General features: G+C 42.5%; 1 protein-coding gene across 15 annotated transcripts in view; it reads right to left on the reverse strand.

Moving 5' to 3' along the window:
• Positions 1-14,642, reverse strand: part of Rbfox1 (RNA binding fox-1 homolog 1) — a 1,521,216-nt gene that overhangs the window by 586,957 nt on the left and 919,617 nt on the right. For all 15 annotated transcript variants that reach the window (XM_032912759.1, XM_032912751.1, XM_032912758.1 and 12 more), the window contains one exon: positions 13,008-13,049. In XM_032912759.1, coding sequence (XP_032768650.1) covers positions 13,008-13,049 — 42 coding nt within the window. The remainder of the gene's footprint in view (positions 1-13,007; positions 13,050-14,642) is intronic.

A 14,642-nucleotide genomic window follows, 5' to 3' on the forward strand; every position in this document is an offset into this window, starting at 1 on the left:
CCTCAGCTAACATTCTAGAAAAAAAAACTCTGCATTTTAAATAAATAAACAGACAGAAAAACTCTCCTCTTTGTAAGACAGGATCCAGAAGGCAACTGTCAAAGAAATTAACCCAGGCACCTGAAAGTGCACAGAAACTCCTCAGTACACTTCTGTAGCTCCTTAACTAACTAATTAAGCAGGCCAGATATTTCTAGCTGTCATAGCTTGAAGATAGTTGGGTTCAGCAAAGATGTGGCCTCAGTTCTAGGACTAAGCCCACACGCCAAATGTAAGCACCCAATCCCTCTTCCTCCTTCACTTGGCAGCAGCCCTGGCCATCTCAATCCCTACTGACCTCCTACTCAGGTACTCCATGGGATGCTGAGCTGGAAACGTTCTGAAAGGAGCAAGCAGACTTGGCTTCCACTGAGGTACTATATCCAAGCAGGATTCTTGTAACGAATGCATTGTTCAGTTTACTCCTCTGTAAGTTCTTAATAAAGAGAATCTTCTTATTAATGTGTAAAATGTTTGCTCTGCTGCATGTCCCCAATGACCACAAGTTTTCGCGTCCCAGGCCAAGTGTCTCAAGAACTCCAGAATGGATTAGGAATGCCCTTGCTCTTGCCTCCCGTGAGAGAACTGACCTACTTTAACTGTTTAAGGGTATTTGTTAGTATTTGCTTATTATCTGATGGTTAAAGACCACTCAGGCTACAATGAGAGAAAACACAGAAGTCAAGAAGACAAACATTGGGTGACCTCTCTGCACCTGTCTGCTTTCCTTCCTCCATGCTGCTGAGAAGTTGCCTGCACTGGACCCTCTGCTGGGTGGAATCTGAAGAATTCAAAGTAGAAAGGAGGATGGTGATTTCAGGGCAATTGGAGGAAATGCTGTGCTAAGACACAAAATTTCAGTCATACAAATTACTAATTAGCTGATAACCAGGTTTTGCTGTCCTAAGAGAGAATAGATACTTTAAATGTTATAGTAGTCATGTAAGATAATGTGTATGCCAATGAGCTCCATTAAATCATTTCATGATGTATGTATCTGTCAAAGCATCATAACACACATGTGATGTGTAGTATTTTTATTTATCAATGTATTGTGGATGTATGTATGTGTGTGTCTATGTGTGGAGTATGTGTGTTTGCTGTTGTGTGTGCACGTGTGGACAGATACCTGCAGGGGTCAGAGGCCAATGCTGGCATGTTGGCTATCATCTCTTTGTTCCTGTGGACTTCCTTATTTCTCTCTCTCTCTCTGTCTCTCTCTGTCTCTCTGTCTCTCTCTCTCTCTCTGTGTCTCTCTCTCTCCGTGTCTCTCCGTGTCTCTCCATGTCTCTCTGTATCTCTGTGTCTGTCTCTCTCTCTCTGTGTCTTTCTCTCATTCTTTTGTCAACAAGGTCTGTAACTAGTCTAGAGCTTGCCAAGTGGACTAGACTAACTTGCCTGTGAGTTCCAGGTAGATCTGCCTGTCTCTCTTGTGGCATTGCTGGACTTACAAGCCAGCATTGCCATACATAGATTTTTAAAAACTGGATTCTGGGAAATAAAACGTGGGCCCTATTGCTTGCAAGGCAAGCATTTTCCAATTGATTTGTCATCTCATTCCTAGTTTCTGATGAACAAAGACTTACAAGAAGGGCCAGACTTAGATCTCAGAGAACTCTGCCCCAGAAGTAGGTTCAAGGCACAGGTGCATATCTCAGTAAGGGTGATGGATAAGAAGCAGACAGCTGGAGAGAGATGACGACCCTGGAAAGGCAGATGCCCCTGGATTTCATCTGGCCAAAAGTCAAGCACAAGGTACCATAGGAAGAGATGAAAACGTGATCTGGCTATCTCAGATTATTTCTGAGTAAACCTCTAGGCCAAATCTACCTCTTGTATAAGACAGTTGTATAGGTGCAAAATTCTCAAGTAAACCAACCTTTGAATATGAAACACTGGGATATGGACTTCCAAATATAACTTGCTTGCTCATTTAAGAGTGACTATAAATGAGTCTCCATGTGGAATAAGTCTTCCTGAGATGGAGTGAGCACAAGCCTATCACTTTCATAAAGATCCTCTTCACTTGCCCTCCATTAGCCATTCAAGGATCCCCTAAGTCCAGGTGACTTGTTGGATGTTAGAATTAAATGCTAGGAGGCAATGTAATAACTTTTACCTTCAAGAGTGCATATCTTTTTAAAAGCAGTTGCGACAGAGGGACAGACGAATGCCCTATTACCCATAGATTTTTTAGATCCTTGGCAATAAAGCAATGGTAGACAGGATAGCAATACATAGCACAACAAATCATAAAGCATTGAGACTTGTTATTTGGTTCTATACATTTTTGTTTTCAGTTTAAAGCCTCCACAAGACCAAACATGGATTTTTCTAGAATAGTTATAAAGAAACACCACTGGGATATGAACAGAAGAAATTATTTCCTCATATTTTGAAAATAAACAGCATGAATGGAGATATAAGGACTGGTTTCAAAGGACCTCTCTCTATATGTGCTATGCTTACATCACGGTCACCATTCCTGCCTCTCTGTCTCTGTCTGTCTGATTCTCTCTCTGTCTTTCCCTCTCTTTCAGTGGTGCGTGTGTGTGTGTGTGTGTGTGTGTGTGTGTGTGTGTGTGTGTGTGTGTGTGTGGTTTGTGTTTACTTGTCCCCTAACCATCGTGGCCCATAAAGATACCAGTTACACTGGACTGGGTCAAATCCATATGTCCTCACTTTAGTCGCCTCTACAAACTCTTGTCTTCAAACACCATAGTATTCTGGAATATTGGAAGTTTGGCTGTTACCCTATGACATTTAGTAAGTACCATGGTTAAAGCTAGAACACCCTGACAAGCTCATGTTTCAGACCTCAGCATGCAGTCAGTTGAGCTATTTTGAAGGCCGTGGAATCTGTGTAACTTTTGGCTCCAAAAGTTAGATCATTAGGAGTGGGCATTTGAAGGTTACAGCTAGGCCTGGCCATGATCACAACTTCTTTTCACTGGCTCATTCCAATGCAAGGAATCTCCAGTGTATACACAGGCAGTAGGAACTAAGCTGTTGTGACATGCCTTCCGCTCCACGATGGGCACACATCCTTCTTTTCAAAAACTGAACAAAACAAACTCTTGCTTTTTAAGTTGTGTGTGTCAAGTGTTTAGGTCACAATAACATAAGAGTAACTAACCCAGGGAGACACAGCTCAGACCATAGCAGCATGAAAATCCAATATCTACAGAGTGATGCTAAAACATCAAAATACTTCACCTGCTGAGTTTTAAAATCAATATTCTCCATTCTCATGCTCAATGTGGCACCTCAGAAGCAGCTTAGGAATCAATGTGCTCTTGGTCCATTTCTAGCGAGTCCCCAAAGTCAGAAAATAGTACTTTTTACCAATATTCAAGGTGCTATTAAATGGTAGTCATCTAAGGACTAACTTCTCAGAATGGCATCTCATATAGTCCAACTATTCTTTTTAAAGACATGGGTAGTCACAATACCCAGGCGTATTTTCAGACTTCCACAAGAAAAGAACAGTGCTCCAAGGACTCTGAAATTAGTCTTTAGTCCCCAGCCTTCAGGACTCATGAACACTCACGACCCCACTGGAGACCTGGACAAGTGTTGACAAATCATTGTATAGACTGTAAACTGGTTGCCATGGAAGTGCATCAGGATAGACAAATCTCCCCACTTTGTCTGTAACATCAACCATAGCTCCATCCTCCCTGCTGCCAACACCAGAAGGCACTGGCAATGCCCAGAGGCATCAGGGAAGCATTGCAGGATGTGATGAAGAGTCAGCTTTTAGCAACCTTTCCCCAAACTCTCGGCTCTGCAATTCTCCAACTTTGCATGTCTCCCCAGTGTGTCAGTAGGGATTCTTTGATCACAGGAAAAAAGGAATGGGTTCTGACTAACTTCAGCAGAAAAAGAGATCACTCAAAGATGTGCACTAGCTCAAGGGATGGATGGATGGATAATCAGGCTTAAATACATAAAGAGAGGAATCAGAGAGGATCTAGGCTGCCGCCTTGGGGATTCCATTTTCCTTTACTTTTACCAGCGATTGCCACAGAAATAAGCCACTCCTGCTTTTCAATCCTACAGTCTCTTTCCTATTTTGCATCATGACATTCCATATCCAATGGCTCAGGAGCAAGAATCCAATTAGTCACCCGTGACCATATCTCCATCCATCACCTACAGATGGGTCCAGAATTTATCTTCCCTATAAGACTGCACATAACGGGAAGTTGAGGCAACCCTAAATGGGCAATAAGGTACTATCTACCTCAGGGTGGGAAAGGATTAATGATCAAACTTAACCAAATCTAAAATCAGATGGGAAATAGGTCTTAATGAAGGATAGTCTACAGTAGGTTGGCCTGTGGACAAGTATTGTGGGTAATGTCTTGATTGTGTTCATGGGAGGACTTGGTCCATTTGTGGGGCTCAGTTCTTGAGCTTGGGTCCTTGAATGTAAGAGAGTATGAGAATAAATTTATTGATTTGCTTCTGATTTTGGTGTGACAAGCTGTTTTAGGTTCCTGTTGCCTTGACTTCCCTAAGTATAGGAGATAAAATAAACTATTTCTCCTCGAAGAAATTGCTTTTTATCACAGCAATGAAAGAGGAAACTATTAGGCTGGCTTCTGTGCTTGATGTGTGTTTTGTTCATGTATATACAAACACAGCCAAATCTCCAGGAGAGTGATCCCAGGCCATAAAGAAATGCAAGGAGCCTTGCTTTCCCAGCGTGTCTTAGAGCACAGTGGGGATTCCTAAACAACCAGAAAAAACCATGTTCACTTTCCATGTCATTCATTGTGGTACTAACAATAATAAATCTCTTTCCTGGTTCTTCAGGTCTCCCAGAGGCTGAAGACACAAAGATGCTGTGCCCAAATCGGCAAAATAGTGAGGAAAAGTATTCAAGAGCTGGACGCTAAAACAGATCACATTCACTGCACTGGACTCTGGGTGCCTTCACTGAGGACTCGTGTTTACGTATTCCTCAGGGTTTCTCTTTATGGGGTCCAGGAGAAAGAGGAGTGGTTGCTAAGGGGCATAGCATGGGGTAATTCTTGGTTTTGATGGACAGATTGGGATACATACCTAGACCAGGAAAGGTGAGTCTCTGTCTGCTAAGCTATTGTTCCTATGCCTGCTGGCATCAATTCCACTGAAACCCAGTGGTTCATTTCCTCTCATCCAAGTAGGGACAGCTACCAGTGCACTTCCGTCTTCTGTCCCCACAAGGATCTTTTCCCTTCCAAAGAGAATGGTGTTCAGAACTCTGAGGAACAGCAAGGAAGACAAGTTCTCATGAGGCACCAGGCAATGAAATGAAGAGATCCACGACACAGTGAAATGTCAGCATTGTTAGCCACATTGCTTGTAGCCTTTTTTAATGCAGATCTAACAATAACATAAGAAACACTACAGGTTTGCTCTCGAAGGTGCATGATGCCAGGAAGGGCGGGCTAAGAAGAGTGCGAGGGATAACAGGGGTGAGGCTACTGTGGACTATTCTAGGACACCAATGTGGGAATGGCCGCAAAGGCTCAAAGAAGCAGAAACCAATGGAAAGAAGACAAGACCAATGAACACATGTCAGTCACAGGATTGGCCCCCGAAGATGAAGAGAGGTGGCTGCCAGAGAGTTTGTTTATTTGAGGTTCACGATGAAGATGGGAAAATTAAAATCTGCCACTAATTCCTGGATTTTTTCATCCATTCTTTTATACTATTCAGTTAATGTTCCAGTCAAAGCCAGGGAGAACAGGAGATGTGGAAAGGGGTACAGAATGTAAGGTTTTATGAAGACAGCCATTTTATTTTAGACATTTGTCCATGTTTATGGATACCTAGTTGCATCTCTAGAGGGGACTGCCCCTAGAGATGAACTGCATGGAATGTATGCAGTTTCAGGCAGGAGACAGCTCATTCTACGGGGATGGACCCCTTCTGCTTGGTAAAACCCCATCACAAAGATGGGACCATTAGTTAGGTAATACTGAAGCAAGCAGATGTTTCCCAGGTGTGTGCACGTAAGAGTGTGTGTGTGTGTGTGTGTGTGCGTGTGCGTGTGCGTGTGTGTGTGTGTGTGTGTGTGTGTGCAATTCTAAATAGTGTGACTGACGGTAGAGTATGTATGTGTGTATGTGTGCATGTATGTATGTATGTATGCATCTGTGAGTACACGCATATAGGAACACAAACACACTCAAATATGCAAATATATCATGTCTGTATAGACAGTACAGATCTCAGTTCTGTGTACTTTATGTCCTTGCTGCAAATCTACCACTGCCCCTGGTTTTTGCTCCCATCTGAGTTAGGCACTGAAGTCTAGCATCTGTCAGACTTTGGATGTTAATGCGGAAGATGGGGGAGGGGCAGGGTAGAAAACCATTCCAGAAGACAGGAAAATTGAAAGAATTAAGCAATCGAAACTTTGTAAAGCACATCTGCATGGGCAAAATATCTCAGTGGATAAAAGCTCATTCTGTTTTCATCCTGATCCCCAAGACCACGCCTCAGAAGCTCTGGAAGAAACAAAGAATTCACTCCCCAAAGTTGCCCTCTGAGCTCTACACAATCTGTGATATAGGTGGGCCCATGTTCACACACATACGTTACACGAAGAGAGAATAACAGATAAAGTAAATGCATGTACATGTGATGAATGAAATGATTGCTGTCAATTAACTCTTTGATGATTTCAGACAAAGGCACACATATATAGCAAATGTCACCCTCATTGTCAAGTCTCACAAACTGCTGAATAGAAGATCCAAAATCATGTGGGGATCAATTTGCTCTTAACTTGGAGCCTGATAAAGTATTGAGTTATCAGGGCTTCAACATAAAAGCAAACTCAGTGTTGTGTTTCAAGGCCTTGTCCCAGCTTGCTGTATAGGAATGGAAAAAAAAATGGCTCACTAAAATTTAGAAAGCAATACAGAAATATCTTCAACCTTTGTTTAAATATAAACTTAGTAATGCGCATTCAATTTGTGGACCTTACATAGCCACAAAAATGCTAAGGCCTTTTCTTTGTACGATTTCTCTATAGACTATAGATGGAAAACCTATAACAGCCTTCATCTATGAACCTCAATAACATTTCTAACTCAACAGGGCAGCCAACTGTGGCTCATGTGTTCTTATAAATAAAGTTTTATTAAAACACAGCCTCAATAGTTCTCTTTGTAAATACCTTCCTTTACAGTGGCATTGCTGTATGGTTGTCACAGTGGCCCTATAGCCTGCACTAGGCTACCATAGTCACACTCTGGCCATTCAAGTATTTTCACCCTTACCCTCTCTCTCTGAGACCCACATTTATGCATGTGTGTATATGTGTGTTGGAATATAGGCTGGAGCACATGTTATACACGCATATATATGAATACATCCATGTGAAGGCCTAAAGACAATATCAGGTGTCATCCTCAGTAATGTTACATATTTCCTCTGAGACAGGATATCTCATGAGCTTGCAATTCAGCAATTGGGTTAGACCTTCTGGTCATTATGCTCCTCGGGTCCTCCTTGAGCAACCACACCACAGTAGTCACTGCTGACACCTGGGATCCAGCTCAGGACCTCACACTTGCAAGCCTAGCCCTTAACCATGGCCCCAGGCCACAGCGTCTCTTAGGGTTCTGCTCAGCATAGAATCAGAACAGAAAGACATATCTTGGAGACACTGGCTGCAGACTATCTCCAGACTTCTCCTCCCCGCCCACACCCTTCCGTCCTCTGGCCCACAGTTAATTGAACTAATCTTTGAGGCTTGCTTTCATAGAGTGTTTCCAAAGCATTTAACTGCATTTTCATAGAAACAGCTCTTTTTCTTACTGCACTCATTTTTCATCAGTTTACATAATATTGCACTAAATAATGTAATTACAATAACAAGTGCAGCTGGCAGAGGCAGCCCTGGGAACGCATACAACTGACTGTTGGCAAGCAGACACCGCAGCGGGTGAAGAGAAAGGTAAACTCATACACAGCAGTCACAGCCTGGGACATCATGCCCCACTAACATGATTTCTAAAGGTACTGGCCACTCTCCTACACATTAATCGACTGGGTTTGATAAGTGGAGGTCGGTAGCATAAGATTCTCCCATCTGTACCTCTCTGTGTAGCGTGGGCTTATATGATATTTGCCAGTTTCATAGGTAGGTTGGAGGGAGTTATTTGACAAATGTGTGCCTTTTCTTGCTAGCCTGCAAGGTATCAGAGTTTGAGAAATGTATCGGTTTTATTGCGGCATTACATCTCTGCCGCAGACAGTGACTGGCATCTGGTTCGCACTCAGAAATATTTCCTGCATAAATAACTGGACGGGGGCAGGCTTTCTGACAATGAGCTACTCAGAAACTACAGTCAGGAAAATATGGATTCGGAAGGAGTCACAGGGTGTTATAGTTCCTTCTCTGCTCCCCTAAGAATAACAGAGGCATGCGTGGATGGTGAAAGGGGGGGGAAGGGGGAGGTGAAAGACTCTCTTTCTGATAGCTCAATTCCAGGCAGGCTGCAAGATTCATTCTCTGATGCCTGGATGAAGGCAATGGATTTAAGCCAAGAAGATCATTAGCAATTTGCATTTCTGCAAGCCACATCACTCTTGGATCTTGCAGAAATGAGAGACTGGCTTCTCACTGGCGAATTAAATATTGATAATGTACATAGGTTGTACGACATCTTTCACAAGGCTGGCACCCTGGTTTCCGGGTTTCTCAAACTTCCGCCATTTGCATTCAACCACCAGCAGTTTTGTCATAACTCTGGGCAATCAGTAACATGGGGCGGTTCAAGTTAACCTTGAAAGCAACTCATTTTTAACCTAAATGGCGGCATTTGCCAAGAAACCTGGCATTGCCACTGCAAACAGAAAACCAATATCAGTAACTGCAAGTAAAGCGTATGAAAAGAAAAACATCGCTACTGAAATTTAACAATGATTTAAAATGTTTCCTATTCAAGTACTTGCTCTAAGCACCTCACTGCATTTAGCCTCCGTACACACATAGGCTGTGAAATTCCCCATTGGTTACTATACTTGGTCCTCTGCTGCTAGCACTGGTCTCAGAAGAAGCAGAACCTTTAATAAATTGAGACCAGTCCCAGGATATGTGTTGCTGGGAGGTGGAGCTTGAGAGCTATAGGCCAGCTCCACTCCCGGCTGGAGAGCTCTCTGCTTTCTGATACACCTGAATGTAATAGCAGGTCACACAGCAAACTCTGCCACCATGCTTTGCCTGGCACCATGGACTGTGTCTCATCAGCCAAAATAAATCCTCTCTTAAGTTGCTTCCAATCAAGTACTTAGTCATGTGGGAGAGGGAAGACATTTAGACATAAGCACACCTGTGCATGTATACATGCACACACATGTGCAGATAGACCTTATGAAATATGTACCCTTATGGTCTCCAATAGGTCATACAAGGAGCCTCAATTGTGGCGGACTTCAAAACTATGCAGTGTCACAAATTTACAAACCATGCAAGGTTTAGCTCTGCACTGGGCCTAGCTCTAGGCCCCTCATTCTTGACTGCTATATTTTGCAAACAATGCTTTTGAAGTCTGCATAGAAGCTCAGGCTGCTGCAGGCTTTAAGCCTGAGGCACCCGCCCCACTCTATTATAAAGAAAGCTGAGGAAGTGTTACAGTCTTGTTAAATCTCTTTTAGTTTAAACCAGGACTTCCTCATTGACATAAAAAGGATTGAGAGGGACTTGGGAAAGGAATAACTTTTCACTAAATGATCCAATCTTTCTGAAAGGCTTGGCTTTTAGCTTTATGAAAATTGTATCCCACAGAGTGAGCATTCCACAGGCTGAGGAATACTATGCTGCTAGTTCAGTGTGGCACCTGCTTCTCATGATCTTTCATACTTCCCAGGATCCTTTGCTTGGCTCTCATCTCCATGTTGAGAAGGTAAGTCTTAAGTGTACTCAGTGACCTGAATCTCCTTTTCCACGATAATATGCCATCTCTGGACATAAAGGCAGAGTCTACTGGGTTTTCTTGTGTCTAAGAGGGTAAGAGAGAAACTGACCCAGAGGCCTAGAGGATACAGTGTTTATAAAAATATGGAGATTGGCTTGCTTCTGCATAATGACAGAAATGGAAGGAGAGTGAGGAGGGAGGAAGAAGAGGAGGAAGAAAAGGAGAGAGAGAGAAAGAGAAAGAAGAGGGGAAGAGGAGAGATAATAGGAAGGGGAGGAGGAGAGGAAAGAGAAGTAGAGAAAAGTAGGGAAGGAAGAAGAGGAATAATAACAGAAGAAGGGGGATAGGATGGGGAAGGAAGGGGGAAGAACAGGGAAATAAGGAAGAAGATGAGATACAGCAGAAATCTCAATTTCTCCAGCCAGAATAAAGAGAGTAAGAGGGGCTATGAGTATCAGTGGACAAAATAGAGGAAAATGTTCACATATAAGTCTGGTTTGTCAAACTCGAGAGCAGGGTATGATAAGCCAGGCCTATAAGTTCTAGCACTACTGAGGCAGAGACAATGAGAGCGGCAAATGCTCAAGGCCAGCCTGAAGTACAAAATACATTTGGGGCTAGCCTGAGCTACAAGCTGAGATCCTGAATTTTAAAAAGGAGGTACAATTCATAAGCCTGCAAACATGAAGACCTGAGTTTGATACCTTGAATCCAGATTCAAAAAACAGTGTGCTGTATCAGATTTGTAATCCTAGTGCTTGGGAGGCCAAGACAAGATCCTCGGGTGTTCTAGTCAGCCAGCCTAGCCTACTTGATAAGCATCAAGCCACTGGTAAGAAAGCAAGATCTATAATACCACAGGAAGGACAGCCAAGGCTGTTTATTGTCTTTCACAGGCATACATCCACTCCCACACTGGGACCTAGCACACAAAACAATGAGACACCTCACAGTTATAGCAGGGAGTAGATTACCTGAGTCAAATGGAAACAAGAGAAAACATCAATGCATTTTCCTTGGTGCCAAAGTGGAGCTGTATAAACATTCATCGTATCAATTGCAAAGTGGTATTCATTGGTTTACAACATGAAATTAGTTTACAATTCTAAAAGCATAGCTCAAACAATAACCTCAAATAAAGCAAACATTTGGGATGGTATAGGTGAACTTGGGGTTCCAGGTCAGTCCTGGAACACACATGGATCCCAACCAAATGATCCATCTAAGCGGTAATAAGGACACCATTCTTGCTTCTAAAGTGCACCCTATGGAGAATATCTTCATCAAATTATCAACCCTTCAAATTGCAGACAAGTCCATCTTTGTCCTCTGCACTCTTAGTTTTCCAAAGCAACATCATTTGCAAAAGAGAACTCAGGGTTGTCTGAATTTTGAGGACGGTGTCAAAGCCTCCTGGAGACATAAGAATCCATTGCTCTTTATCTAGCACTGACCTACTTCTGGTCATCCTGCTCAACCATAAGGAGAGAAAAACCAGAAATTCCAATACATTATTTACTAGCAGAAACTAGTCATTCAGGTTGCAGAGAGAAAGCAATAGAACAGTTCAGTAAAACTTAAAGCAAATGTCATTTCAATAAAAATAGAGAGAGTATCTGAAGGGGCCAGGGGTGGCCTCAAACTTGCTTGTAGTCCTTTGTAGCCGAGGACAACCTTACTTTTTGTTTTTCCCACCTCCACCTCTTCAGTGCTAGAATCATAGCTATGTTCTGCCACCCCCAGTTTATACCACAGAGTACTCCACACATGCCAGGAGAACTACATCCTCAACCAACAAATATCTTGGGGACTGTCACATGCGGAGATGGTACTGATGCTAGAATAACGTGGACCGAGATGAAACATTACTAGAAGCCTGGGCAGGACATTTTACAAAACACATAAGCATAACGAGAAAAGAAAGCTCAGGCCTCTACCGCAGTTCCATACAGGTGGATTCATTGTTTGTTTGATATAGGATTTAACAAACCACATAACAAAGGCAATTGGAAAATAGAAAGAACGCTATGAGTCCTGGCCGCCTGGAGATTACAGCTCAGCAAATTTCCCTCAATATAACTAGAAGTGTACAGAGGCATTATAGTCATTTATTGCATTCTTCTCGTCAAACACTTTAGAGCATCATGGTCCCCAGGCCTCCTCCTCAAGCCCTGATATGTTTTGAAAAGCCACAGGCTCTTTTAATTTCCATAGTAATCAGAAAACACAAAATTAAGCCGCATAGTCCAGTGAAAATGGCACATCCCCAGCAGTGATCGCAAAGAGTGGTCAGTTATAACCTTAAACTCTGTCCGCAAATATGAACATGCTTTGGAAACAAAGGGTCACAGAGGCAGGGAATCCAGACATTTTATAAAACTGCACAAGTTTATGACAATAAGTATGTCTAACCAAGATGTGGCGATGTGGGAATGGTGTCATCAGAAAAAAACCTCCTTCCCCAAGGAAAACTTTCATGCATCGGATACACTTAAATCTGGGAACTTATTTTTAGTAAGAGAATAACCTATCACGTTTAGCATTCTGGCTTCATCATCCCTGTATACAAATGATAACAAGACCCAGAGTCTACGGATAATTCAAGTTCTCCTTCAAAAAAGCCCTGATGTAAGTGTTGCTCACTAACCCCCGTCCATCGCAAAAGTGCATTTTAACCACTCAGCAAACAGCTAGGCTCTCACATCAAAAGGGCAGCAAGGTGTCCTCCTGACCTTTGTGATTGCCTAGACCTCATGTTGTACATAAAAAGAGTCCAGTGATGTCAAACAAATTCCACAAGAGAAGTATTTATCGCCCAATCTAAATCAAAAAATCCATATATACTATAATGGCACTTCAAAAGAAGATCTACTGTATTTACCAGCTCGATCAATACGAAATTAGCTGGGATAAATATTGCCAACTCTACCCATCTTGAGATGAAGCCTGTTATTTAGATTCCAGGTCTTGAAAGAGACAAGGGAAATTTTGCTTATCAGACAGAAATGGGACTCAGGAAGCCTGTTACAAACAGGTTATACATACCCTCAGCTGCTCTCTTTCACAATTCATCGGTTGCCTCAAAACCTGCAGAAAAGACAAAAGGGAGAGATTGTCAGAAGGTTCTATTGAAACAGCAGCATAAAAGCAGGAGGTTGGGGATCAGCTCAACAGAACCCCTAGAACCCACATACATACTGATTGTACATGTTGAGGTGAGATGGCTCAGTGGATAAAGGCACTTGCCTTTAAGTCTCAGAAGCTGGAACCCACATGGCAAGAACAGAAAACCAACTTTGTCAAGTGACCTACAGGTGTGCTATAGCTTGTCCACATAAACATATGTGTATGTGTACACAGAATAGATTATAAGGTATAAGAAAATTCAAACAAGGTAGAAGATTGAGGAAAATCTCTGACATCAACATCTGTCCTCCACAGACACACACACATGTGCATCTTCATATACAGAGATGCCCACATATATGTGAATACATAAGCACACCTGTGCTTCTACATACACCTGTGCTTCTGCATACACAGGCATCCTCAAACATATGTGATCATGTAAGCACATATGTGCATTGACACACACAGGTGTTCTCACACAAACACATATAGACATATCATATATACATATATATGGGAAAAGAGTAGAAAAAGTTACTATTGATGGATGGGCCAGTCATTAATAGTAATAATTGATTTTTCACTAGGTTCAGATAGTGGACTGTTTACTATGATTCTACATTGTGCAACACAAAAATAGCCAGCAAAGGGGAACGGTGTTCTTAAGGGAATGGTACAGAGGTGAGGGAAAGGGTTGCTTTCTTTGTGCACAGACTCCTCCAGTCCTGTTTAACAGGAGCACACATTCCCCTGAGGCTGTCTGAGGTTGGGTGTGATAAGACGATAGTCAAAGCAGTGCCTTCCCCAATGTCTAGTGCTGACAAGATTATCTTCACGTCCTGAGAAGCAGCTTGCATTTAATTAGTTCTTTCTTAATTACTATTTTTGTTTGTCTGAGGTACAGAGGTCTGAACTTGGAGTTTTATGTATGTTAAGTAAGTGCTTCCCCTCGAAATTATATCCTAGCTTTCTCTTTTTTCATTATTTTGAGGCTGATATCACTACATTGTCTTGCCTTGAGCATATTACGTCACCCAAGCTGGGCTTCAACTTATGATCTTTCTACTTCAGCCTCCTGAGATACTGGGGTAACAGATGGGGTTTGATGGTCCAGCCTAGCCAGATGGAAGTAAGAGACTCATCGGGAATGGTCGTTAGACAGGACACATGGGGAAGAATCTGAGACCAAGGCTTATAGCAGAGAACAAAAGCTTGCTCCTAATTTGGTATCTGTCACCACTGCAAGCATGAAGTATTGGTAGTCTACACTGGCAGGTGATTTGTGCCTTACCTCTGTGCTTTTCTTATCATCCAAAGAGGCTTTATTAGAGTGACCATATGATTTGTTACCCAAACAGGCAAAACAGAATGTGTTACCAGGGGATGGCCAGTCAGGTGTTTGGATTTAGCTGGTTACACAGAGGTCAAAGATAGAAAGGGATGCATCTTAGGAAAACAGGTTTGCATGGTCCTTCAACACAGTCAGGGATTGATGGATGAGCCTTCAATGCAAATGGCCGAAACGGAACCAAGCTCTACATTATTGGCAGG

This window comes from Rattus rattus, chromosome 9, assembly GCF_011064425.1.
Source record: "Rattus rattus isolate New Zealand chromosome 9, Rrattus_CSIRO_v1, whole genome shotgun sequence".
NCBI classification, from domain to species: Eukaryota; Metazoa; Chordata; class Mammalia; order Rodentia; family Muridae; genus Rattus; species Rattus rattus.